Source organism: Myiozetetes cayanensis, unplaced genomic scaffold, assembly GCF_022539395.1.
Source record: "Myiozetetes cayanensis isolate MyiCay16 unplaced genomic scaffold, myiCay2020 scf5-8, whole genome shotgun sequence".
NCBI classification, from domain to species: domain Eukaryota; kingdom Metazoa; phylum Chordata; class Aves; order Passeriformes; family Tyrannidae; genus Myiozetetes; species Myiozetetes cayanensis.
In genome coordinates, this window is record NW_026087742.1 from 92172233 (window position 1) to 92198062 (window position 25830).

At 38.5% G+C, this 25830-nt stretch overlaps 1 protein-coding gene across 6 annotated transcripts in view; it reads right to left on the minus strand.

The window, feature by feature from the left end:
- Positions 1-25830, minus strand: part of ARHGEF7 (Rho guanine nucleotide exchange factor 7) — a 120949-nt gene that overhangs the window by 56026 nt on the left and 39093 nt on the right. For all 6 annotated transcript variants that reach the window (XR_007631128.1, XR_007631127.1, XM_050334099.1 and 3 more), the window contains 4 exons: positions 16943-17027; positions 14021-14151; positions 11364-11565; positions 3163-3251 (listed from right to left, as the gene is read on the minus strand). Coding sequence is in view for 4 of the 6 variants with exons in the window: in XM_050334099.1 (XP_050190056.1) it covers positions 3163-3251; positions 11364-11565; positions 14021-14151; positions 16943-17027 (507 nt within the window). In the remaining 2 variants the exon portion in view is untranslated. The remainder of the gene's footprint in view (positions 1-3162; positions 3252-11363; positions 11566-14020; positions 14152-16942; positions 17028-25830) is intronic.

The following is a 25830-nucleotide window of genomic DNA, read 5'->3' on the forward strand; positions in this document are numbered from 1 at the left end:
CACAGTTGAGAAATTCCAGTCAGTGAAGAGCAGAATGAGAAATGTGAACAACAATGTAGACACCAAGGTCAGTGTAGAAGGAGGAGCAGGAGGTGCTCCAGGAGCTGGAGCTGAGGCCCTGCAGCCCAAGGAGGACCATCAGGGTGCAGAGACCCCCCTGCAGCCCATGGAGAAGCACATGATGGAGCAGGTGGATATCTGAAGGAGGCTGTGACCCCATGGGAGGCCCATGATAGAGCAGGGTCCTGCCAGGGACCTGCAACCTGCAGAGAAAGGAGTCCCTGCTGGAGAAGGTTTTCCTGGTAGGACTTGTGGCCCTGTGTGGGACCCACTCTGATACAGTTCATTCCCGAAGGACTGCACCCCACAGAGGAGTGACCCATGAGATAGTAGTTTCACAAAGAATTGTTGCCTGTGGGACGGACTCATGCTGCAGTGGTTTGCAAAGGACTGTCTCCTGTAGGAGGGAAGCAGGGAAGGACTGCTGTCCCTCAGCAGTCCAGGCAGAAACAACAACTGACCGTAATCCCCATTCCCTATCACCCTGCACCACTGGGGGGGAGGAGAGAAAACATGGAAGGAAGGAGGGGCAGGTGAGATTATTTTATTTCTCTCTCTTTTTTGCTCTGATCCTGTTTGTAATGAATTTATGTAATAACCCCACTCTGAGTGTCTGTTTTGCCCATGATGGTGATCAGTAAGTGACCTCTCCCCGCTCTTAACTCATGAATCCTTTGTTGGGTTTTTTTCTCTCTTCTGTCCTGTTGCAGAGGGGACAGAGAGAGTGGCTTCAGTGGGTACCTGGCATCCACACAGGGTCAACCTACTACCCCATCAGAAGCACTTAATAATTTTCAAGAAAAACTTAAATTAGACATGTTTACATTTAGATTTAGACACAACAGTGGAGTCTTGCTTTCTCTGAAACAAAGTGCTTGCTATAGCACAGCCTCTCATTTTCAGAACAAAAAGAATAAAATGGCAAGTTTAAAAAAAAAAGGTGAGAGTATTTGTCACAGTGTGAAAAAATGTGAAAACAGGCAATTACTCAGTTCACAGTTGTTCTCATATTTGAGAACAGTACTCTAGGGTCAGTGTTCTAATTTACAACATATATATATATGTATGTATGTATATATATATGTATACATAATTATGAACTGGTCATTTCTGCCCCCCACAATGTGTCAACAGTTAGTAAATAGCTATCAGTCAAAACAGCTTGAATCTTCTTACATCAAGTTAAGTACACCAAGAGAGTTGCACCTGAAAAACATGAAAAATAACCTAAGTCCAGGACTAGGTGTCTGATTGTCACTAGTTTCTTTTTTTTTTTTTTTTTTATTAAATTATTTTAAAAGCCAGCTATAGCACTACTTCTAAAAGTATAGAATAGCTTCAGCCTCCATGATGACAGTAAGTTATCCAGGGAACAATTATTTTAAAAAAAGGCGCCAAAGGTGATATTTTGAAATTGCATGGTGTATTATAACTTGGGTTCCTGAACAAATTCAGACATATACTTTTTATTATTTTCACTGAAGTACACTATCATCCCCCAAAATGGTTTGCACTGCTCTTACAAAGTAAAATATGCAACCACAAGATTCAATTTATTTTGGACACAGTCAAACTGAAGTTTTAGTTAAGTCTAAATTGAACAGCTACAACTCTTACTTTTGATCATACTGAGTTTTATCAGAAAAAAAAATACAAAATTGTAAATGAGGCATGTATTAACCAATTACTTTAAATAAACAAATAAATTAAACCAAACCCCCCAATCTAAAGGTCTGATGTTCAAGGCATGTCCCAATTTGTTTTGATTAAACACTCAACATAAAAGCAGATTAAACATAAGTAAGAGCAGTCTTCTACCTAGCGAAGGAACTAAATCTCCTGTCCTTGCAGTCACTTCATTTTCCTTGCACTGAAAATTATAGGTTTCAACATCAAACAGAGAAGACAAACACATTTTCTACTACACACTGCAACAACTTTGGAAAAAACAATCAAGACTATAAAGAGAGATAGTGAAAACAAAGGAAAAAGGAAAACAAACCAATACTTTGTCGCTAAATATACCACAGTAAGGTCTTTACTTCCTGCAGAAGAAAGGGTGTGCCTGCACAGGTACTTTCCATCCTGACTAGCAGGTGTGGGATTCAACAGCCAAATAATTGTAGCCCACCCTTTTCCATGGAGTTGCAGCTACCAACAGAGGCAGGAGGCAAGCCAGAGGGAGGAGCAGGAGGCTGCTCCACCACTTTCAACGCAGAAAAGAAAACACCCCTGTTCTTCCAGGTGGTTGGTGTCATTCATGCCACGACCACACAAGATGAAAGCATAAAACAATTCTTTTGATTGTTGCTAAAAACTGACAAAATAAAAAACAATGGCAGCTGCTTCAAAGAAAAGGGAAAGAAATGTTGTGGTTTGGTTTTACACCAGCAGGGAGCAGTGCTTAACAAAACCAGTAAGATGTTTTTTTTGCTTTCCATTGTATCTGCTTTTAATAAAAAAATTATTCTCAAAATGATTACAACACACTTAAAAGACAGAGTTGGGAATGTTCCTTACATGCATCTACTAAAGAGGTCTGAGTACCAGGTTATGAATTCCTGGGGATGTGTTAAAGGCTGACTCTGGCTGTACCGCTTTGCTGTGAAATCTATCCACCAGTGTAAGGGAGAGGTTCCTAAAGTTAATAATAGAGTTGATTTATAAGCATGAATACAAAGAAGCAAACTGTTTCAAAATGTTCAATCTCTTATTCAATAAAAAGGGCATAAGTATTCTTAATCATTTTAACACAGCAGAATTTTAGTAATTCATAGAGATTGGGGAAACACTGCATATTTGGGAGATGGGGAGAACAGGGAAATTAACAACTAGCAAAGTAAGTAATATTAGCATAATATTTCATAAATGCCTATTATTCACTTGCTTTAGACTGTAATTTTGCATCATGCTTAAGAATCTGTGCGTGTGATATTCTATTAAACTAATGATGACCTTGTTTATATGAGAACCCGCTAACACCCCTATCTAGTTTTGGCACTTCCTGACAAGGCTGCCTTTTTTCTGTGCAGATAAAAGCATTTAGTTAAATGACATTCTACTGTATATAATACCTTCCATGGAGGAAAAATGATCACTCACCACATTGTAATAGCTTTTGTTAATTGCAGAAGTATCAAAGCCTTTAGGTGGACTCTTCAATGTACCTGATTTGGGGGAAACCGGTTTTTCTGAAATGTAAAATATTTTGAGGTCAATGAGGTGCAATTTCATAGCTCAACACTAGAGGTCAAACAAACTGCTTTAAAACATTAATCATACAAGACAGTGAAAATAGTGCTTCGTTGACAAACATACATAATTGCACTTCAAATTACTGGTAAAGAATCAAAATGGGTCATAAGTTTACAATGAATGAAACTTTAGCCTCAATGAAGGCAAATAGAAAAACTCCCATTCTTTTTCCTGGAACCAGCAAGTCAATTAAGCTTTCCAAAAATTATTTTTAAAAACAAAATGTCACAGATTGCAATTAAAAAAGAAACAACAGGCATTTCCAAACTCTATGCATTTTCAAACAAAAGTAGTATTAAATTTTAATATCATTCTAATGAACTCGGTGAAAGCAAGTGACCAATCAAAGGCTGAACATACCAGAGGTGAGACATTACATTCAGTCTGGTTGAAACAAGAGATTTAAAACACTGCAGTAGTGAAGTGACTTACCTGATGCCTATCACAGAAAAACATCTTTTAAAACAAATTGCCTTTTGCTATCAATGAAGTAAAAAATAAAAATGCTTATGCACTTGAGAACAGAGCTCTTCCTAACATCAAAGAGTTCATAACATCTTCATAACATAAATCCTTCCTATAATCCCAGAGGGAATCTATCCTTCACTAATGCATACTCTTCCCAGAAGGACAACACTGGTTTACAAGATCAAAACAACAGTCCTGAGAGTTACCCAAGTGCTGACTCCCAGAACAGAGAGGCACAGAAAACACACCCCTAAAGCCTCCCCTCCAACCATTACTATTCCTCTAAGACAATCAACAAAGGAGCAAAGATGAGGTTGAGAGAAAAATCAAAAGCATGATGCTGCATGCTGGAGAAACAACCAGTAAGATTTACAGCATCTCTTTTTGATCTCTAACATTTGACTCTGCACTCAACCAACTTGTGAGACCATATTTATCAGAACATTATGGTGCTTTGGTTTGTTTGCTTTGGTATTTTGGTGGGGTTTTTTGTGGTTTTTTTTGGGTTTTTTTTAATTATCAGGCTTCTCTAATATGCCATTTGAAATATGCATTTGAGTAACTTGTATCCAAACTATAAAATGGCAAGTTGTCAGCCAACCCCTCCTCCACCCCCCACACCAGACCAAAAAACCATCATCAACACATATCGACTGGATGTTTTACCTTTATTTTAAAAGCAAGCTCCTGTTTCAAACACATTTCAATAAAGATATATAAATAATTTAACTCTAGTTTACCTAATACCTCAGGCTAAGAATAAATTATGCAAGTCTCAAATAGAGACCTGCCTTTCCAGAAGCCCAGTCAGACATTCTAAGGGCTGCCCATGGAAAATTCCCATGGACAGTAAAGCTGATCAGGGAACTGCCATCATAAGCAGAAAAGTCCATATGGCACCAGCCTCTCCTGAGAAAATTTAGTGCTTCTTCAGGCTGCCCAGCTGCAACCCCATGGATAAAGCCATCTCAGGTGAGCTGACTGCAGATGAAGGCCATCCTTTCAACTCCAATGCCAGGAGCGCCTGGCAGGCCAGCAGGACCTGAGGCTTTAGCTAATGGTCCATAAGGCACAGCTCACACCCCATGAGCACACAGGTACTAATATCTTTAAAGGGCTTTTCTCTGTATTGCACTGGAATTCTCCTCAAGACACCTAATCTAAAAATAAAACACTGCCTTAAAACTGCCACACAAGGGCAAAAAATATTTTTTCCTTACCATATTCAGAGATGACAATAAAATCCTTTTGGTTAATATCCCCCACTTACCCACCCCAAGTCAGATCTAAGCCAACAGACAGCACAAAAACTATTAGACCAAGCAGTTATCCAGCTGGGAACACTGATGCTCTCAGCCACCAGCCCTGCAGCACATACATGCTCTGCTACAAAACCAAGTAATTCCAAGTGACAAGTAATTCCAAGGACTCCTCCCATCCCCTTAGAACAAAACCATAAACTCAAGCAGATTTGCCATCAAATACTCAGTGTGAAAGAAGAACCTAAAATCATGTTGCATGTATGGCTACTCATTTATATATTCATTTATAATGCTACTCTTTATGGTACAATTATAATTGATTTATTTGTACTGAATGATGAAAAGTATGTCATTCACACGAACTTGGTTTTTTACTTTCATGCTTTGTGGAAGCTCTTGACTTATCCTCCAATTTACAGTGACTTTCAGGTTCACTAAATACCTAAAGCTTTATTAATCATGTGTCAAAAAGTATGAAAGGAGAAACCAGAGTTATTTAAGCATAAAAGTAAATACTTGTCACTGAATTTATAATAATACAGATGTCTGGAAAGGAGAAACAAGAGTTATTTAAGGATAAAGGTAAATACTTGTCACTGAGTTTATCATTATACAGATGTCTGGCCATTGTTCATCTGGAGAAAGCTGGCTGGTCATAGAATTTTGGCTCTTTGTTATTTTAAAGGGTATAAAAATACATCTCTCCCCTTAAGCTGCTGAAGAAAGTGGGAGATTTTTTTGTTGAAATATACAGTCATTTATATTACCAGCTGTTCAGCTGATTCAATTATCCAGCAGAAACACATACACGTCCAAATTCAGATTTAAAAACAGGACAGAAAAAAAAAATAATCACATATTCAAATCATTTTGCCTGAACAGTCATAAGCAACATTTAGCTTTTACAATGTAAAAGCCATTTCTATTGTAGAAACACAGAATTAGATGCTGCAAATTAGTCCAGCTGTCTATCATGTCTGGTATTCTGCCTTCAAGCACTGCCTTGCTTCATAAGGAGGAATAAAACACAGTCTTGTTGCAATTAGTTTATTGCACAATGAATTACACAGAAGAAAATCCTGATCTTGCACATAAGAAATCACTTTATTTGTTTATGCTAATTTAAGTGTTATTTATTATTCTTGTAATAGAACATTAAAAGTACTTTTGCAAACAAAGCATATTTCATTAAACATTTCAAGGAGGTGTCACCCCCATTCAGCATACTGGGAATATATACAGATCTTATAGGTCCATATGTCTATAAAGTCCATAGGTTTCTGAAACATTAGCAAAACCCTGGCACCTTGCTCTCTCCAACACAGAGATTCCATTTCTCAAAGCACTGGAAGAGAGTGACCTGAGCCAGACACCAAGTTTTCCCATACAGAAGATTTTTCCCTTCTCCTCACTTTTCCCCTAGTCACAATTTGAATCCATTACATTAACAGTGGAAGTGTAATGAGAACAGGCACAGTGTATGATCAGATACAAGGCAAACAAGCATTTCCTCAATTACTGGAAGAGACCATATCCAGTTGGTGACTGAAACCAGGAGGTAGGTTACCACTATCACTTTCTTTTGTGATCAAAGCATTACATTCATCTGCCCTCAGCTACACTTGATAATGCTTTGAAGTGTCTAGTGGCTAGTGATAAACCAGATAGAATTCACTTAACAGATCATCTTTGACTGGAGAATGAGGGTGGCACAGGCACAGGCTTTTTAACATTATTCTTCCAGCAATTCATTATCTTCAGTAGAACCAAAACAACTTGAAGCAGCTTTTATAACATCTCAAATGCTTTTATACCCTTTCCCTAAGTAGTACATAAGATGTAATGTACTCTCTAAAATGAAGTTCTTATCCTTTACAAACATCTACTAATTGACTGCAAAGAGACAATTTACCCAATCCCTTCCCAATGTTTTGTTTCATTCTATTTTAATTTACGTGCAAGTATTTCTTTCACTTGCCTTCAAATTACTTGACATTCTCACATTCTCTCCCTTCTGTCACATCTTCAGCTTATGTCATATTCATTTTCATGCAACACTCTACTTTGTGCTACTCCACAAAGTATTCACTGCCTTCAGAACATACTTTACTGAAGCATTTCAATGCTACTACTGCAAGAACAGCACCACGTTTCTGCGATCACTTAGGTTCTGGTGCGTAATGTAGATAAAAAGATCTGATTTGGGTTATTTCATCCGACATTAGGGGAGGAAAGATGTGCCAACTGTGACACCAAAAGCTATGTGGTCTCTATTAGTGAAGTGCTACAAGCAAACCCTGTCTTTCTAGACTAATTGGTTCAACGTCCAACACCAGGAGGGCAGACCTCAACTTGTTCCCAGTTCTAAAGCATCGCTGCAAGGTGGTCCACTCTACAATACAGACACTACTTCTTCCCCAATAGCATTCACTGGTCCCAACCTCTATTCCATTTATGTATGTAGAATAACACTTGACAAGAGAACAAAATACTCCTCCAAGTGTACATGGCAGGGGAAAGAAAAACTAATTGTCTTGGGGGGCAAGGGGGGGTATTTTTTTCTTTTTTTTTTTTCCTTCTCCTTAAAGTTTAAAGTGAATCTGTCCTTCCCTTAGGTACCACAGGATGGAAACAGCTGATATTCTACACTTCCACTATATTCTGACCTTTTCCTGACACTGATTTTTTTACTTTTTTTAACATCCAACCAAAAGAACCACTGACACTGTAGTTTGCACCAGCACTGATACTAACTGTCAAGAAAGCGTAACAGAAGAGAGATTAAGATAGTAATGACACATTAATTTCTGTGAAGAATTAGGATAAAGTTTGTCATATATCAAATGTCATTTTTACAAGCTATATTCCCTTCTGTATAATCTCATGCCATTTAAAGGGATTATGCTTGGATAAAATTCAGCAAGTGACCATGTGATTTTTTAAAAATCTGATTAACATCTGACAGTAGTAAAGCAAGTGCATCCCATTCTGGCTAACCACTACTCTTTGCATTGCAAGGGAACACTCAAAACTAGGTCTCCAAATCTCTCTACTGTGCAAGACAGAAACAGCAATGTAAGAGACGAGGGTCCACCTACAATGCCACCCATTCCTGCTTCACTTTAAGGAAAAAAACCTTAGTAAGGCTACACTGTCAAATACCCAACAAGTTTACACGGTATTTACCTTTTACCCTCTGTCATGTGTAACAGCACAGCAGGATGAAAACAAAGTCCTCTCATTTCAAAGTACTTACTGACTAGTGATCAAAGAACATTAAAAAAGGTAAGATGTTACAGGTTTGAAAATGGAAATGAAAACGTGCACGAAGGGGGAGACAGAGAGAAATGGACCATTTTTTTGAAAGGCAAATACCTGAATAGAAATTTTTTTTTCTGTTTATATGTTTGATCATAGCTATCACAATTTGAGACAAATTTTCCTTTTCCCCTTGGGTCAGGAAGGGGAGAGAATAAACACACACTCTCAAGCAAAATAAAGCAAGTTTTCCATTTCAACCAAATACATTTTCCCCAAAATAGTCACTGACTATTCACAGCTTAAGGAAACTAAATGCTGTGCTTTGCTCCATAATCTGTCCTACAACCATTCACAGCTCATCTCATTCACTTATTAGCATTCTGTGCTAATACTGATCATTCTGGCATGGTTAAACAAGTAAGGTACACGGTGGGCATAATTTTGCAAGGTTTTAGCTATTCTGAGATACCATGTAACATGTTCTGCTTGTGTAATATATGTAATGCAGTTTACTTTTCTTCTAAAAGTTTTAAGAAATCAATGTGGGTAAAGTTCCCATTACTAAGCAGCTGTTTCTTCCTTTCCTTGAATATCTAACTTCAAAGACACCCTACAAGCTAAGATTACAAATATACAGTTTTCCGATTAGAGAATTTTAACGGAGAACAAAAATCCATTTATCTAAGCATCCAATGCCTATGAAGTTTGTGAGAATTAAAATGAAAACACACATGAGTAAAGAACTTCTTTCATTTCTTCTGTTACCTAGTTTGCAGGTTAGAGCAGAATGAGGGAATCTATTTAGTCAAACTCACAACTTCCCAGGAGCATTCCAAATAATGCTTCATCAAAAATGAAAGCAGTGTAATCTGTACAGAATTTCTAACTAGCTGCAGTATTTTAAGCCACACCTGAAGAGAAGAAAGAAGGGTAGAGTCATACTGTCAATGCCAGAACACTTTATAAGAATTTTGAAAACAGATTATATATTCAGGACCTTAATCAAGAGTAAGTATTTTAACAATCCTATTCTGTTCTTTTTTAAAATTAACTTGTAACACTGACAGAAAACACATTTTGAATTTGAGCTAACAAAACATCAAATTCTCCTCATTAGTTTTGAAATACATAAGGAAAAAAGGTACTTTTATACATAAACCTCATGCTTAAGCCATGAAAGCACTTAAAATATTTCTGAATTAGGAAAATTCTGAGGTAAGGATTTTATAATCGCAAGAAGTTGAGAAAAATGGACCATGTAAGACTATCAGCTCAAGAAAGGCCAAACCTCCTAATGAAGACAAGCTAAAGAGAACAGGGACACAGGAGGGCAACAGAGACTGTAAACCCACACATATAACCTAGATGAAACTTCTCATGAACACCCACTGGTCTAACACACCTATACACAGGAGGGAAAAGGACTTGAGAAAAAAATTTTCTGAGGGTAAGAAGTGAATGTTAGAAGGTAAAGACTAGAGACAGTTCATCTCAGCCCCAGGGATCAGACAGGGTTGCAAGGACTTGCAAGAATCAAACTGCACTTGGTAGTAACCTTGGCACTGCAGTTTCTTGTCTCTTCTGACTTCAAGACGTACTTCACCTAAGTGCAATATTCTTAATAAAATACGAACCACCTTAATTTCTGTTACTGGAAACTTTTGGTTCTTACATGTTCACTGTTAAAAGCTATTTCTATTCTGGAGCCTAACTGCCCACCCAGGTTCCAGTTTCAAGCGCTGGAGATCAAAACTGATGAAATCCAAACAAGACCTCTGCCACAATGATTTAGTTGAGTAACAATGGGACAAGAGGGTCACCATGACTGATGCTACAACACTACAGACAAAAAACAAGCTTCATGAATTGTTTATCAACATAAGCTGCATCTGATTAATCTATGAAGAACATTAAAGCCAAGTCTTACATTGTGACTAGGAGAATTGTCTAAGAATCTAGTTGAAAAGGACAATGAGGTTGCAGATCTAAGACCAGCATTTTGCAACAATGGACTGCAGACAGCAAATCAAGGAAGAAAATAAGAGGAAGCAACCGGAGGAGAAAGAGTAAGTTTAAAAACAGAGTTTCACCCTCACAACCTCACTTTGCCATCAGGCATCTGTATGGCTGCCTAAAGAAAAAAGCCATGCCAATGACTTTAGCATGGCCTCAAAAGATGTGTGTTTTCACCGGAGCTGTGACATGGGAAGGAGTGATAAATCCTCCCAGAGTCCGTGGGTAGTTTTATCCTACCAGGTTTATCCCTAATCTCTGAAAGTAAGCTGAGACAGGAATGACATTAAAAAAAAATAAATAAAGAAGGGAGACAGAGAAATTATGTCACCCACAGCAGTGTCCTAATAGATTAAAAAGTAATGTTAGTTTCAATATTCAGATGACATTTACAGAAGGCACTTTCACTGTATAAAATTCAAAATAAAACTTCAGTGGAAGGGTGAAGTCTCTATGAAGAAAAGCTGAAGAAGCATGAACAAAAAAGTAAAAGAAAAATCACAAATACATTATCTTTCAAAAGTGGATTTTGGTAGAACTCGGTTTCCTTCCTGCAATTGTTTGCTTTTAAGTAATGGGATATGTTGACCAATTTTTTTGCTGTAGTTTTTTTGGTTGGTTTGGGTTTTTTTCCTGGTATGCTTTTTTGTTTTGTTGTTTTTAAAGAGATTTGTAGGGAATCTCTCACTATTTAAACACAAAGCACCAATTCAAAATATGTCAGCATCTGAGTCAAAATCCCATATTCTAGGAGTTCAGACCAAGGAACTCAGAGCAGCCCAACTGTGACACAGACAGACAGGCAAACAAAATGGGGAGTTTTCTGCATGCTTACTGCTAACTCAGAAGCCTCAGAGTACTCTGTGTAGGGAACTGAGGTGTGGAAGCAGAAGTTCCTGAGGATTAATGATCACTGTGAATGAAGTACAGTAAATACAGTCAAGCACAAACAAAAAGCATTATCATTTTTAATGAATCAACCAACTATCAATCTCTATCCAAAGCAAGAATTTCTGCAAATATGCTCTCCCCTTCAAAACTCACCATTTGATTTTATTTCTCGTACATAGTTACTTGGAAACCACCCTGTTTTTCCATTTAAAGTTCCTTCCCACCAGCCTCCTTCTTCCACTCTTGTAACATGAATAATATCTCCTTTTGAAAAAGAAAGTTCATCTTCATTTGTCTGTTGAAAATTAAATTTTGCTCTCACCACCAACTGATGGTTGCCGTTATCTGTCATGTCCTAGTAAGTGAGAACACAAAGAACAAAGTGATCACGTTAGAGATTTAAACATTTATTCCATGAAGAAAACACAGAATGGAAATAGCCTCTGCTCCACACACAATATTCACCATATATTTTTACTGAAAACCCTTTATAAGGACTGATTTGGATTTCTAGTATTTCTCTAATTTTTAGTCTGTGAATTCTTATCAGCCCAGCCCAGCCCAATATTGTCTTATTACAGCCCTTTCAAATCAGAAAGGGTTAACAGAGTTAAAATGAGAGTAATAAGAACAATAAAGAAAACACATATACTTTTTATAAATAGCATAAATTGCCTTTGGCATCTACAAAGAACCAAGAGTTCTACATGGAAGAGTCTTTTTCTAAAAAACTGGGCTGGGGAGAGGAAATGAGTTGGGTTTAATTTAGTTCAGGATATAAATAGAGTTTTCAGCTTAAAATCTTCTTTTTTTTCCTCCTGTAACAGATCAGGTTGGAAGGTTCCACAGCTCAATGTACAAGTCTCCATGGCCTGACAACGTAAAAGTCTCCATGGCCTCCAACAAATGCAGAAGGACAGTGTTCTTTCATAAAAACCTACAAAACAATTATGCAACTTACCTCAAATAAGTACTCACAAATCATTTCTCTCAAGATTAGTAAAGCTGGAAGTCTGCAGCACGTCAGACTTGCAGCTGTCCATATAATGATATGTATGCATACTCATCCTCTTTCACAGATGTGAAGACAGATTACTGCTCTGTCATAACAACTAAATGTTAATAGATACTTCTAAGAAGTCTTTCAAATTAACGATATTCAAATTCAGCATTTTGTCCATGGATGTCAATTTTGAATATCTGCACCATTCAAGCATTTTGAGAGAGTCAGGGAAAACCTTAATACTAGAAAAGCTAAATACTTGGACAGCTTTAAATACAGTGCACTGGAACTAAGAGAAGAGGTCAACAAATCTTTTCTGTCTATAACTAAGGACTACCTGTGTAACTAAAAAAGTAACTTAGTGAGAAAACGACTGTGTAAGCAATCCTAGTCAGCTAACCAGATAGAGGATTTTCACCTACATGCTGTCTACATAGTTGAGATTATCAAAAGATGAACTGCATGTTGTCACTTCGATCTTGTACCATGTCAGTTTAATTCATATCCACAGCAATCTTGTTACTGTATCACAACTCAATTTAAGAATCAGACTTAGGAGCTGAGAAACTATAGAAAAATGAGGGCAAACAACTTCAAAAATATGCAGAAAGCCCCAAGATACTGTAAGTCACAGTGTTTGACAATCAAATTGGCACAGTCGAACAGGTACCTCTGCCTTAGTGCTCTGCTGGTACATCATGTGCTTTCATCCACTCTGACTGCTCAACAAGAGAAAATGTTTTGGCTTAGTAAATGGTAAAAAGCCACAAAACAAGCAGTAACTGCACAGTGAGATCACCTACAGTCCCTTTGCTCTGTCAGAATGATTTTCCAGTAAAAGAAACTGAGTACAAAATTGGTGAGAACAGTTCCAAACTGATGACCTACAGCAACAAAACCAAACTAGGAATTTCCTGGGTTTGGCTAGGAAATTCTCTTTCCCTCCTTCTTACACTTCTCAGCTCTTTCTAACTTTGTGCAGAGCAACTCAGATCACCAAAGTGATAGAAACACTTAAAACTCTGATCACTTCAGTGATCCAGCTAACAGCTAGTCCCATAAACAGCTGCATCAGCAAAACTAAGTGGGTTGTGAACAGGAGCTGAAATTGATGGCCTAGGGCAAAAACTTGCACAGAGAAAACAAATTGCATCTAATAAAGCTTAAGCAGAGCACAGTGTTTCAAGTTTCACAGAGTAATCATCACGCCAGTCAAGACATCCTCTTTTAAGCACAGAAAAAGCAGCTTTTGGTAGGGATCTGAACCCTCCTTGCAAACCTTCAGTCACTAAAAGCACCTTTTATCACAGTTAGTTTCTATGAGGTACTGATTTCAGTTGTACTATAAAACAACTGCCCACACCAGTTACCTGAAGGCCACTCAAAGGATTAACCTCAAAATGTAACAGAAAACAGGAATAACAACCACTGCTGCCAACATTAAAAGCACCACCTTTGCTGAGGTTTGAATACCCTTCAGTAACACTCCTGAACTCAGAGAGAGAGAAAATGAGATCCTTGCCTTTGGAAAAAAATGACACAAATCCAGTAAGACACTGTGTATGCAAACAACAGGGAGTGCTAAATAAAGAAAAAAAATCATCAGAAGTTCACAGAAAGCTGCATATATTTTGGAACACCATAAGAAAAGCTGCAAAAACATGATGTCACAGGCTAGAAATAAAGTGCTGAAAGAGAGGAAACAGTTACTCTGCTACACTATCAGTTACTTATAAAACTTGGCAAAAGGAAAAAAAAATAATAAAAAAAATCACACTGCAGCATGTTTCATTTTTCCAGAACTTACCAAACTCCGATACTGTCCCTGAAAGAGTTTTGAAGTTCTACTGTGTAAAGACTGGGATCCCAGAGAATCAAAAGATTTTATCCGATGAGATGAGGGACGTGCACATACAGAGTCACTGCCCAGGCCTATGTCTGTAGAAGGGTGGGAAAAAAGGTAAATATTAGAATTTGAAAAATCTGCATATAACTTCTGCTTACCTCTGTAAAATTCACGTGCTTAAACCAGATTCGATACATCTGCAGTTGCTCAGTAATTCACTATTCAAAAAATTATAGTAATAAATAATCTAAAATCCTGAGACATTGTCAATTTCTTCCCCACACAGACAGAAAAACAATTTGGGCTGTTTAGAAAGAGGAGGGTTAGTGTTCTATTTCTCTATTCCTACTCACTACCAGTCTATTTAAAGGTAATTAAACAGCATCATTTTAGCTGGTGGCCAAGAACTTTGCATAAAACTTGCTTGAAGTGAAGCCAGCCACATCTGTTTCTTAGCTCTTCCCGCAGCACCACACCCCGCCTTCACCATCTCCATCTCAATTAAAACATTCCTTACACTGTCTTTTTCCCTAAGTTTCTTTGTCTCATCTCTCTTTTTGCCAACTAAGCTATTTTTTCTTCTTTGGAGGGAGGAATAGGAATAGAAAGGAGAAAAACTGCTTGCTCAAATAAACAACACCCTCCTGAAACCTCTGCCCTCTTTCATTTGTCTCTGCTCTGAGAAGCACACCCACGTGGTATGTTCCTCTGAAGGGAAGTGCCATCAAGGGGCTCCTGGGCTCCCTTGTGGGCTGTGAGGCATCAAGGGAGCACCAGGGCAGGGCTCATCCCACCGTCCCAGCCAGGAGTGGGAGGCATCGGGACACTGGGGTGGCACCTCCCTGGGATGGGGATGTTGCCCACCCACAGGTGAGGAGTCCTCACGTGGATTACCAAGCCACAGCCAGACAGGAGCTGCACCAAAAGCAGCTCATAAGGGCCAGGGTCAGTGTCAGTGCTGGCTGTGGCCTCCCACAGCCCTGCTGGGAGCCTCTCCCCACATTTTGGTGGGACAGGGGTTGCTCCTGGCTGCACCAGTGTCCCCAGTTCTCAAAGCCGAACTCCCAGGAGGCAGATGCTCCCAGGCTACTTGCACGGGACAGCAGACAAACATTGCTTCTCTGCACAAGTATGGCAAGTCATTCCTTTTCCTCACATTTTCCCACATACAAGTAAATAATTCAGTGAGCATCTGAGCTTCAAGAAGCCCTGAAAGCATTTCAGTTCCAAACCTGGATGTTTTCACTCGACTACACAAGCCTCCCAAATGCTTTCCTGGTTTTTATGCCTCTGTTACTCTTTCCTAGTAGTTTACTCTTCTTCTAACACTTGACCTCAGTATCCAAGGTACACACACAACTATAGTCTTCTAATAGTTACTTTAAGACTAAAGTAAACCATGATTATGCAAATCCAGGTAATTTTTTGTCTAAGGGAAACAACACATAAAGGCTCAGATCTCTAAGACCTGTGAATAAGGTATATCTGCTGTTCCAAATCAAACCTGAAGCAACAACTTGATTCATCTTAACTGGAAAGCTTTCAAACTTCAGTACAGCATCCAACAGCAGCTGAGATGCAGGAGGAGGGAAAGGGTGTGAGAATGACAACAAACATAGTAGTGTTGACAAAGGATGTTCCAAGTCTGCAGTGACTGAGCAGAAAACACCTTCTCGGGTGCATTTTTTTAAATGAGTCATTGTTACCATTCATAAATTACTATCCTTCAAAAAAAACCCTATAAATATACACTCTAGTGAAATAGTACAATATTAGAACTATACATATTAAGTTCCTTATTTGTATGAATAGTATCCTTACACACTGAAGTAACAAAAGACATCACATTTTGTGAACCTGCTTTCCTAAAAGCATTTAAGGCCACAGTATTAAGATAAACACTGATGATTGCAGTTCGTTATGGAAAGGACATACATCTTTGTTTTCACAGACAACCAGGAGAGAAATGGGACTAGATCATGGGCTTAATTTGTAAATCATAACTATATGGACAGTTCTAATGCTCCCAGAAACTTCAAATGTGCCGTAACCACCACTATCTAATAGAATCTAAGGATTAAAACTAACCTGAAACCTCTCCATGTCCAGTTGGCTATGTTTCCTGACTGTAGTCAAGTAGAAGAACAGACAAATCCAGCATTATACCTTGACACACTTCACTTCAAAAAACAAAATCAGGTTGGGTTATGGCAGCGTGTTCTGGCTTCTGGGCAGCCCTAAAGTACACTAGAAGCCGAAAGGGTCACCAACATTAACATTTCTTGATTGTCCTCAGGTCCAGTTGGCATCATTTAGCACAGCCTCACCCTACAAGGATGGATGGACACCTCTCACCCGTGTGTTATTTCTACAGCTCTCTCCCCTCCCACCAAAGAACTTGAGGTGAATGGTTCATGACTTCTAGCTGCTACCTAAATGAAACATGTGGCTTAAGGGATCAAAGACACCAGCTTATTCTTTTGTTACTGGCAAGAAAGGGTAATGCTAGGGAATAGAGTGTGAGGAGGGCAAAAACTCTGACAAAACTGTTCAAACATGAGAATGACAAAATGGAGCAAAAGTTACCTTTAGTATTTCAAACTGGGATGAAAAAAAGGAAGAACAATCAAAAAACCAGGTCCTTTTTCTAAGATTGTTTGCCAGCTTAAAAGCTTAGTCTCAGCTCTACTAAAAAGCTTCCTTCTGCAGAAGACACCACTGAAAAACCCAAAGAGACCACTGCCAAAGTGTTAAAAACATCAACTCCAACAAAAATGCTGCACATGTTCATTTCGTCATGGGTACAGCAACATGTATAAATACACACTGATTGAAAGTTGAAATTAATTGTAAGCCAACACCAAGACAGAGCAGTCTACTTACCTGCAGTCACCTTATTTAAAGCCACAAGAGAGCTGAGAACTTTGCTGAAATTCTGTCCCTGATACAGGTCATTTGCATCAAAAGTCTGAAAAAAAAATAAAAAAGCAATAAGTCATAGAAACAAAACTTTAAACTAAGCATTTCTATACTGTCATGCAGACCATGAATGCAGAAGCTATTTCCTGATCAAGGTACCAGTCTTCTAGTGACTGTTATGGACCAGCAAAACTGTGGAGGAGTTTTTTCCCATTAAAAAAACCCACACAAAAAATCCCCCAATAACAACAAACCAAGTAATTTTTAAATAGAAGGATAATATAGCAACAGCTAAACTTGAAAAAAGTTAAGAACATATGAAGTAAAAATATCAAGATTCATTTAAGCTACAAGAAAGTTGAATAAGGCATAATTATCAGAAGAGAGAAGCTTTCCTCAGACATTTTGACCAAAAAAGTTACTGGGTACCAGTACTCCTGGTATACTCTTCTTCTGAAGCAGTGCACAGATATTGTACCCGATTATTCACAAAATAATTTTAAAACTACTACAAATACTTTAAGAAGTACTACAATGTACATGCTATCTCTTCACTGTACAAGAAAGAGGAAAACAGCATTTCTGAACATTAATGAATTTTAAAACAAATGAAGTTGCTGGATAGTTTAGATGGAGAATGAGGTTTGGGAAGCAGAGGGATGAAAGCTTTCAAGCACTGGGTGATGACATTAAACATCTGGATTTTGGGGGGAAAAGAGAAGATTTAAAAAAAAAAAAAGAGGCCCATAATATTTGCCTGAGGTAATGGAAACACTCATCCGAAGTCTCATGAATATAGTTCTTACAAGAGATTCTGCAAGGATTGGAAGGAGTCATAGTACTTCTTTGTGCAAGACTAGAAAGCTGACAATAAAAGATAGCTACTACAGTTCTTCCAACTGATTTAAGAAACAGAAAGAGATTTAGTTTTATGCAGCATAGTGGTTTTTATCTAAAAAGTCAACAAAAACATGCTCATTTTCCTGATAACAGAACCATTGCCCAGGCACTATCAGAAAGTCCATACCCCAGAAAACAGTCTTCCAAGACAGGAGAGGAAAAACCCTTATTCCCAAGGGAGAAGGAAGAAAGAAACAAAGGAAAGCTATATGAACCTAAGAGAAGGGAAAATTTTAACAGAATCTACCTAAATAGTCACAGAAGGGGCTGCCAGACCAGTTATGACTGGTTATGTAATATCCCAAGAAAGGTAGAAGAGATTTAGGAAATATTTAATGACAGTATTACTTAGTAAGTAAAAACTCCTCCCAGCGCATCCACAGTATCTGAGGTACTCAAATATGTTACCATGCACATTTTTCTCCCTCTCAGACTGAGGATCATCTCTGGTCCCAAAAGCAGCAGTCCTACCTGGGCTGTTCTGGTACCAACATCTCTTGAGTAGTGTGTGCACAGCTCCGAAGAACAATGCCACAGAACAGACACAGAATTAATAAAGCAGAGGGGCACACTAGTTTACTCCAAGCAGTTATCATCCACATAAAATAAATCAAATAATTATTTCAATAGACTTTACTGGGCTACAGATAATTTAAGTGACTCCTCTTAGTTGAAGCCATAAGGAGTAAAGAGAGGGACCAGGGAATTGCCTAGATATGAATATGGTTAAAGAAATAAGAAATAATCTGACTTCACCAATAGACATGATAGGTTTTATTAATAGCATAATTCATAAATGCAAAACCAGACTTGAGATCAGCAACTGCTCAAATTAGCGGAAAAAATTAAGCTGTTATGGAACAAAAAAGTCTCATGAGTGTGAAATTTTCATTGCTTATAGTGGTAGTTTTTAAACAAGGAAACTTGAAGGATGAAGAGAATCATGAAAGACTGGCCCTGATACTAAACAAGGAAATACACGCAGATAGGTGCTCATGCAGACACCACAACGGAATCAGAAAGGGACAACAAGGGAGAGAGGGAATGATTAAGAAAAGGAATGTTTAAGGAAAAGGTTACAAACTACAGCTTAAACTTACAAAAAACTTAAAAACAACCCAAACCTAAATCCACTTCAAGCTCACCTTCATTCTGGATTCTGATAGAGCCAAGAGCTCTCCAAAGTCACGCTAACTTGAGAACAACAGGATGCGAGGAAGCCTCGTTTCCTGCTATGCGGAGACTATAGGGGATACCAACACAATTTGATTGGACCATCCCAAGACATATAGTGCCATAAAAAAGCCTGTATCCAGGACATGCATCCAGTCTGCTACTTCACAGGAAACAACACAATGGGAGGATACGAGAAGCATTTGCTTCCTTGTGATTTTACATGAAGCAACTCTGACAGGAAGCCACACTCAGCAGCTCATGGCCAGTATGTCCAGCAGCAGCAAATGATAAAGGGGGAGGGAGCCATGACACCCTCTAGAGAAATTTTTCTCCTAATATAGCAAATGTTTACGAATAAACTAACCTAGAGAGATAAAAAGTGAGGAAAAAACTTAGGTGCTCTAACATTTTGAGGCTAATTTATTATGAACACAACTTCTTGATTATAAAAACCTTATCTCAAACCCCCCTGCAAAACAAAAACAAACAAACAAACAAAAACCACAAACCAAACAAACAAAATAGGGAAGGTTTGCTCATTTCACAATGTATTTGAAAACTCTGATACAAGTAAGAGCATCAAGGAGCTTCCATGGGATTGTCACAGAAAACAGTCTACTCCAGGTTTTCAAGAGAAGTCTCACTTGGATGTGGCCTGTGATCTTTATTCTGGTATTTATGGACAAGTCAGTTGTAGAACTGACTCTTAAATTTTATCTTGATGTGAAGAAGAATAACTTCCCTATTCAGAGACACTGGATGACAAACATCCCCTCCACACAGCACTCCCAATTCTGCAATTGCAAAAATCAAAGCTGAATTTTGAGATCCAAACATCAAGCAAAGTTATTTTTATATTGCAATCTATTACCAAATAATAAGGTCTGCATGCTAAATTATTTTCTATAATACTAACATAACCCAGTTTTCTAATGAAGTCACACACACATGAATTCAAACTTGCACATGCTTACCGCTCTTTAAACCTAAAAATGCAAACACTTAGAAAGATATTACCTTAGAAATATTGAGATTTGTTTTTTAAACATTATGCAACAGGCTTATTTAGACATTCAACAAGGCTTTATTGGAAAAAAATACTTCCCATATGCCCTTCCAGGCAAACAACATTTATAACTCCGCAGAGACTCTACCCATGATGAAGTTCACCCTCTTATTTATGCAATCTTCATCTTCAACCAAGACAGTCAGATAAAACATTAGAGAGAATACAAGAATAAAACTGTCAGAAATCACATCAGACGAGGATCCAGCCAAGCCAAGTCTTTTGACCAAACTATTTAACTAACATACCTTTGTTTTTAAATACCGTAGAAAAGACCACACATAGATATTCCTTCTATAAGAATAAAGATGAGAGAAGGAGAAAGGGGATGATGGCGTTCAGAGTGATGGTGTTGGCCTTTCCAAGTCACCACCAGGAGTGACGCAGCCCAGCCTTCCTGGAGATGGCTGGACCTCTGCCTGCTTATGGAAGTGATGGATTAATTCCTTGTTCTGCTTTGCTGGTGTGCACAGGTTTTGCTGTACCCATTAAATTGCCTTTATCTCAACCTGCGAGCTTTCTCACTTTTACCCTGCTGATTCTCTCCCCCATCCCACCAGGGAAGAGTGAGTGGCGGTGTGGGGCTGAGCTGCCACATGGGGTTAAACCACAACAATGTCTCAGACAGTTACTGTATTCTACCAGACCACAAAGAAGAGTCTAATAGCAAGAGGTCTTACGTGACCTATAAACTCTGCATACACTCAAGAGTATTCTGCCCCTTTTGGTCCCAGTACACTCACTGCCAAAACCTGCCAACTGCCTGCCCTGACCCACAGATTCAGGCTTCCTTTTCCACACCCCACACTAATTCCAAATACACAGGCCTGGCTTTCTACAATTATGCATACATTTTTGCCCCTAGGATTTCAACTGCCTATAAACTCAACGGATAACAATTTCATGACCTTTTCCAGGTCAGTCATGAAATGTTACATAACATAGTCAAGTATCAACAGCAGCAAAACCCCTATGGCAAAGTATACATTGGATGGTCAATCCACATTTGCAATTATTTTGATGTCTATTAATAAGTCAGTGTTTAAATTCACTCAATGACAGTCATATTCATTTTTTCATCATTAACAACTCTTAAATACCAAATAAAATGTCTTCAAGATTCATTTGACCCAGAGACTGGCTGTTCAAACACCAAACCCACCCTCCCATTTTAAACAAGACTAATGCATGGGTCTGCTTAAACTCCATCACATTCAAAACGGTCATGATAATACATTCAGGTAACTTTAAAGTCATCTAAATCACTAACCCTCAGCAGATGGAGACTTCTGTTCAAACAATGTTTATGACCTAATACGAGTAAGGAAATAAAACTAACATAACAATGCTCATCCCTCATATCCCTGCAACAACCAATACCTACTGAAAGGTAGAAACATTAACTGAGAAATTCACGAAAGAAAAAGGAAATGAGAAAAAGTTGAAAATATACCTGCTGAGAGCAGACTACAGCATAGAGCAAGCCTGCATCAGGATTCTTTTCTTCAAATCAGTCAGTTTTAAACCCTCATGTAACCTTTACACTATTTTATTTCCCCTTCTAGACCTTAAAGTCAGAAGCCAGTTATGAAGGAAGTATTTTTAAAATAAAGTACTTCACCTGATAAGGTAAGGTCTACAAATGGAGACGGGGGGTGGTGCAACATGGGTAGTTCAGTCAAGCTTCCAGACACATACTTTTTCTTCAATATGTCTTCTACCTATCTTAACTTGCTTGTATCCTTAAATGATCAGAGTATCAGTGAGGCTGTATCTAACAGCCATAGTAAGAAAAGTTAACACACTGATTAGGAGCAAAATAGAAAGGTTTTTCCTAATGAGTATTTCTTTGCTCGACTACTGCCTTGAATATACCCAGGTACAGTATTCTCAGTGGGTATTAACACTTTAAGCATCTGACAAAAATAGATGACAGCTCTCTTTTACTGCACCATGAACTGCAGCAGCTGAGGAGCTGACTTCAGAGCAGCTCAGGCATCTGTGCAGTAGAGATAGGGCTGCTGCTGCCATTAACCTCACCAGCCAGCCCCAAAATAAGCTGTAACCCCCAGGCTGGGTGTACTAAACCAGCAGGACACTTTCCAGCTCAGTTTCGAGGCCTTGGGCCCCAAGTGCAAAAGATTAGGAGAACGTTGGCTCACTCACCCGGAGGAAATGAAAGGAAATGAGCAGGATGGCTTGGCAAAGCACAGCATGACACGGACAACGTGTCACTCCACCTGTTCCTAGTGCACACACTGCAGTATTTTTGGCCATGGGAGCGCAAACAAAGAAGTGGTAGGAAAAAAAGCAATTCGTGGTTAGAAACAGATGATCTTCTTGAAAAACACTAAGAATCCCAACATCTTGCTTTGTTGTGCCACCGGCCCCAGTGTGGCACAACCCCTGTGGCAGTTGACAAGGGGAAACCACAGAGGTTCACCCTCCTGTGATGACACCTAATACGTCCAAGCAGGAAAAAAGATGCTGTAGCTAAGCCTATGTGCAAATCATAGATTTCCTCCTTTATTCTCAGGTTAGGTCAGCTCTAAGTGGTGCTGAGTCTCCTTCAGCTATTGAGCAGCAGCTGTTCCTTGAGCTGGGCATTATCATCTGAAAGCTGCGGCAGTAAAAGGAGAGATAAGAAAAGCAGGGAACTATGACAACTGAAAGAGGGAAAGAAGGGGAGGGGGGAAAAGAGACGATTACAAATGTTCTGGAAGTCTCTATGAAGCATATTGTTGCCCAAATGTAGTAATGTACAGCACAAGGGAGAGCTAAAAGAAAAAAATTAGGTTCTGTTTCAAAAATTAAGAGTAAGACAAAAGGAAAAATGTGAAAAATAATTGGGCGAACATACGTGCAGTGCAAGATTTCTGCACGATTCTGTAACAGTTCACAAGAGAAAAGTCAGTGGTAAAGAATAAACACAACATAAGAGGAAATCTAGAATAATTTTGCTGCTCATATAAGCCTGTTCCTCAAAAGTAAAACCCTAACTGTACTAAAACCAGAACATGACCTAGAAAGCTTTATTTAATTCCTGCAACTAGTAATACTTTTAAGGTGTAACATGTTTTCCACAAAAGCAAGCACAAGCAGTCATAAAAAATGCACATGGACATTTGCAGTGGCTGTTGCACATCTGTGTGTACGTGCATCCAAATACACATTTATGACACAAATCCAAAGAGGACAAAGGTTTAGAGTCCTAAAGATTTCCAGCTCCAAGAATTTTTGCCCAAACCAGTCACAGCAAAGCACTAAGGACCCTATAGAATATTCATTTAAAATACTAAACATTTTACCTAAGCCACTGCTTCAAAGTAAACATCTAGACATTGCCAAAACATTTACAACTTATTTTTCACCTACCTCAGCAAAAATAACATTAAAAAAAAGAAATACAAAAGAAATACTTTCCAAATCTGTTTTGAGAATGCGACACAGCAAGTTAGAATCCTCAAATGAAATCTTTGTAAGAAAGTCAGAGAATTTGGTATTTCTGAGCAAAAACTCCTAGTAGCAGCAAACAAAGATGTAATTTAAAAAACAGAAATAGAAAGGTTAGCACTGCCTACACTTGCTTCAGTAAGAAAACATAAGTCTGTTCCAAATTTCTACCTGCACGGCAAAACAAAAGCTACATCTATCCCACTTTCATCTTAAATCATTTTCAAATTACTTTGTAGGTTTTGAGTCTTACAGATGACGCCAAAAAGTGATAAACTCAGCAGCCACTGAGAGACAGACATTCAGTGGCATACAGAATTAATACATGACTAAGGCTTAAGGAAGCTCACACTCCTGGAACTATAGGCAAAAATAAAAGTTGTTGGAATTAGATTACCAAAAGATAAAATTTTATCGGGATGCTGAAGTTGAAATGTCTCAGAGTTTGCCAATGCAACAGGTTACACCTACTTCCTTGGCTGAAACACAGCAACTGCATAAGCACCTTCAAGTGCCAGCGAATAGAGGCACCCTCAACAGGCAAACTTGGCCAGACACATACCCTGAGAAAGATTCAGCCCAGTAAAACCCACTTCTCTTCCTGATACACACAGACAAGAGATGTGTAAGCTACTCTCCTAAAATAAATCAGGAAACAGCTGTGGAAATCCAGGTCAATATGCAAAGGGAATACTGCGTGTAAGTAAGAAGACACACTGCACCAAGAAAAAAACCCACAAAATATACACTTGGGAATGAATACAGTCAGCCTTGCTATAAAACAGAGTAAGCACTCAGTGATAAATATGGCAAAAATTAATTTTCTGCAGAAGACAGAGACTGCCAGTGCATCTTAGAAACAAGAACATGGTTAAATAGTCATTTTCTAGGAGAAAACAGCAAGAACAAGGTGAAAGATTTTCCCAAATAAAACAGGCTGCAGAGAAGGAAAGTAGCTTCTAAGTCTCACTGCCCTCCTGTCACCCCTCACCCCCCACAAGAACAAAGTTAATGTATCCTCTGGGATTGTGATCCTGACTCTGAGAGTAGACACTTACTTTTCATGAAGCTACTGTCTTCCCTCATGAATAGCCTGTGAAATCAGTTTTTAGGTCTGTCTATGAGACAGATGCTGATAATTATTTTAATCAGTTTGTCAATAACTTGCAATTACTAAGCAAAAAAAGGAAAAAGGGCAGATTTTTGGTCTTCCGAACTCACATGATGTCTGTAACACCATCAATGGGTCACCTGCTCAAGACTACAACCCCTGCTAGATGAGAACTCCTGCATCATGGGAGTAACTGGTCAGTCCAGGGGCTGCACTTTTTTTTTATCACATCAGGAGTTACTGTAACAGAATCTACAAACTGTTTCCCATCTTGAAGTAGAAATATACACTATGGCTAAACCAATAATTTATTTCTGAATTTTCTTTCTCAATAAGTTAAAAAGAAACAAGTTATGGAAAAGCCTTTATGAAAGAACAATCAGAAAAAATGGTTCCACGCAAGCACCAGACCAACATTTCATGCTAACTAAAAGTATTCAAGCACTGAAAATGAAAACTGACAGCAGAAATCAAAATGAAAAGACAGCAACAGTGACAGTAGTTAAGACTACCAAAACAGGCTGCTCAATTGGCCTGGTCAGGGTCTGAAAACACTTACTGAACATAAACATTCTGAACGAAATCACCCCTGTGCAAGGTTTTACAAACTGCTCTTTCCCAATGGCTGAACTCAGTTGTGGCACATTAAATATTTTAAGGCTCAGATTAAACCAGTTCCTAATGAAGAGAAAATTGATACATTCAGGAAACTTTCAGCTAGGTTTCAAACATTAGGAAGAGATGTCTCCTTTTGGAATACTTGAAATCTAGATTTATTTTCTAAAATAAAAAAAGGACACATCAGCTAAACTGTGAGCATCTCCATACTCTTACCTAAACACACAGGAAGGATGGTTTGCCACAACTGATTTCAGATGCCTTCTGTCTAGATACATGTTCTGCCAACATTTCTCAACTGATTTCTGAAGTATCAGCTTAGTTTCAAAAGCCATGCTGTATGGAGAAAGGAGAAGAGGCCTCTATAATGAAGCAAAAAGCTTAATTTATATTACAAAAAGTCTGGAATTAAAAAAGAACCTAAACTAGGAAAACCTGTTTCTCTGGGTCCAAAATAGGTATAGTGTTACCTGCAATCCAAACCTCCACTTGCAAAACAGGGAAAAGAGCAGCCAGTTACCAGTTTAA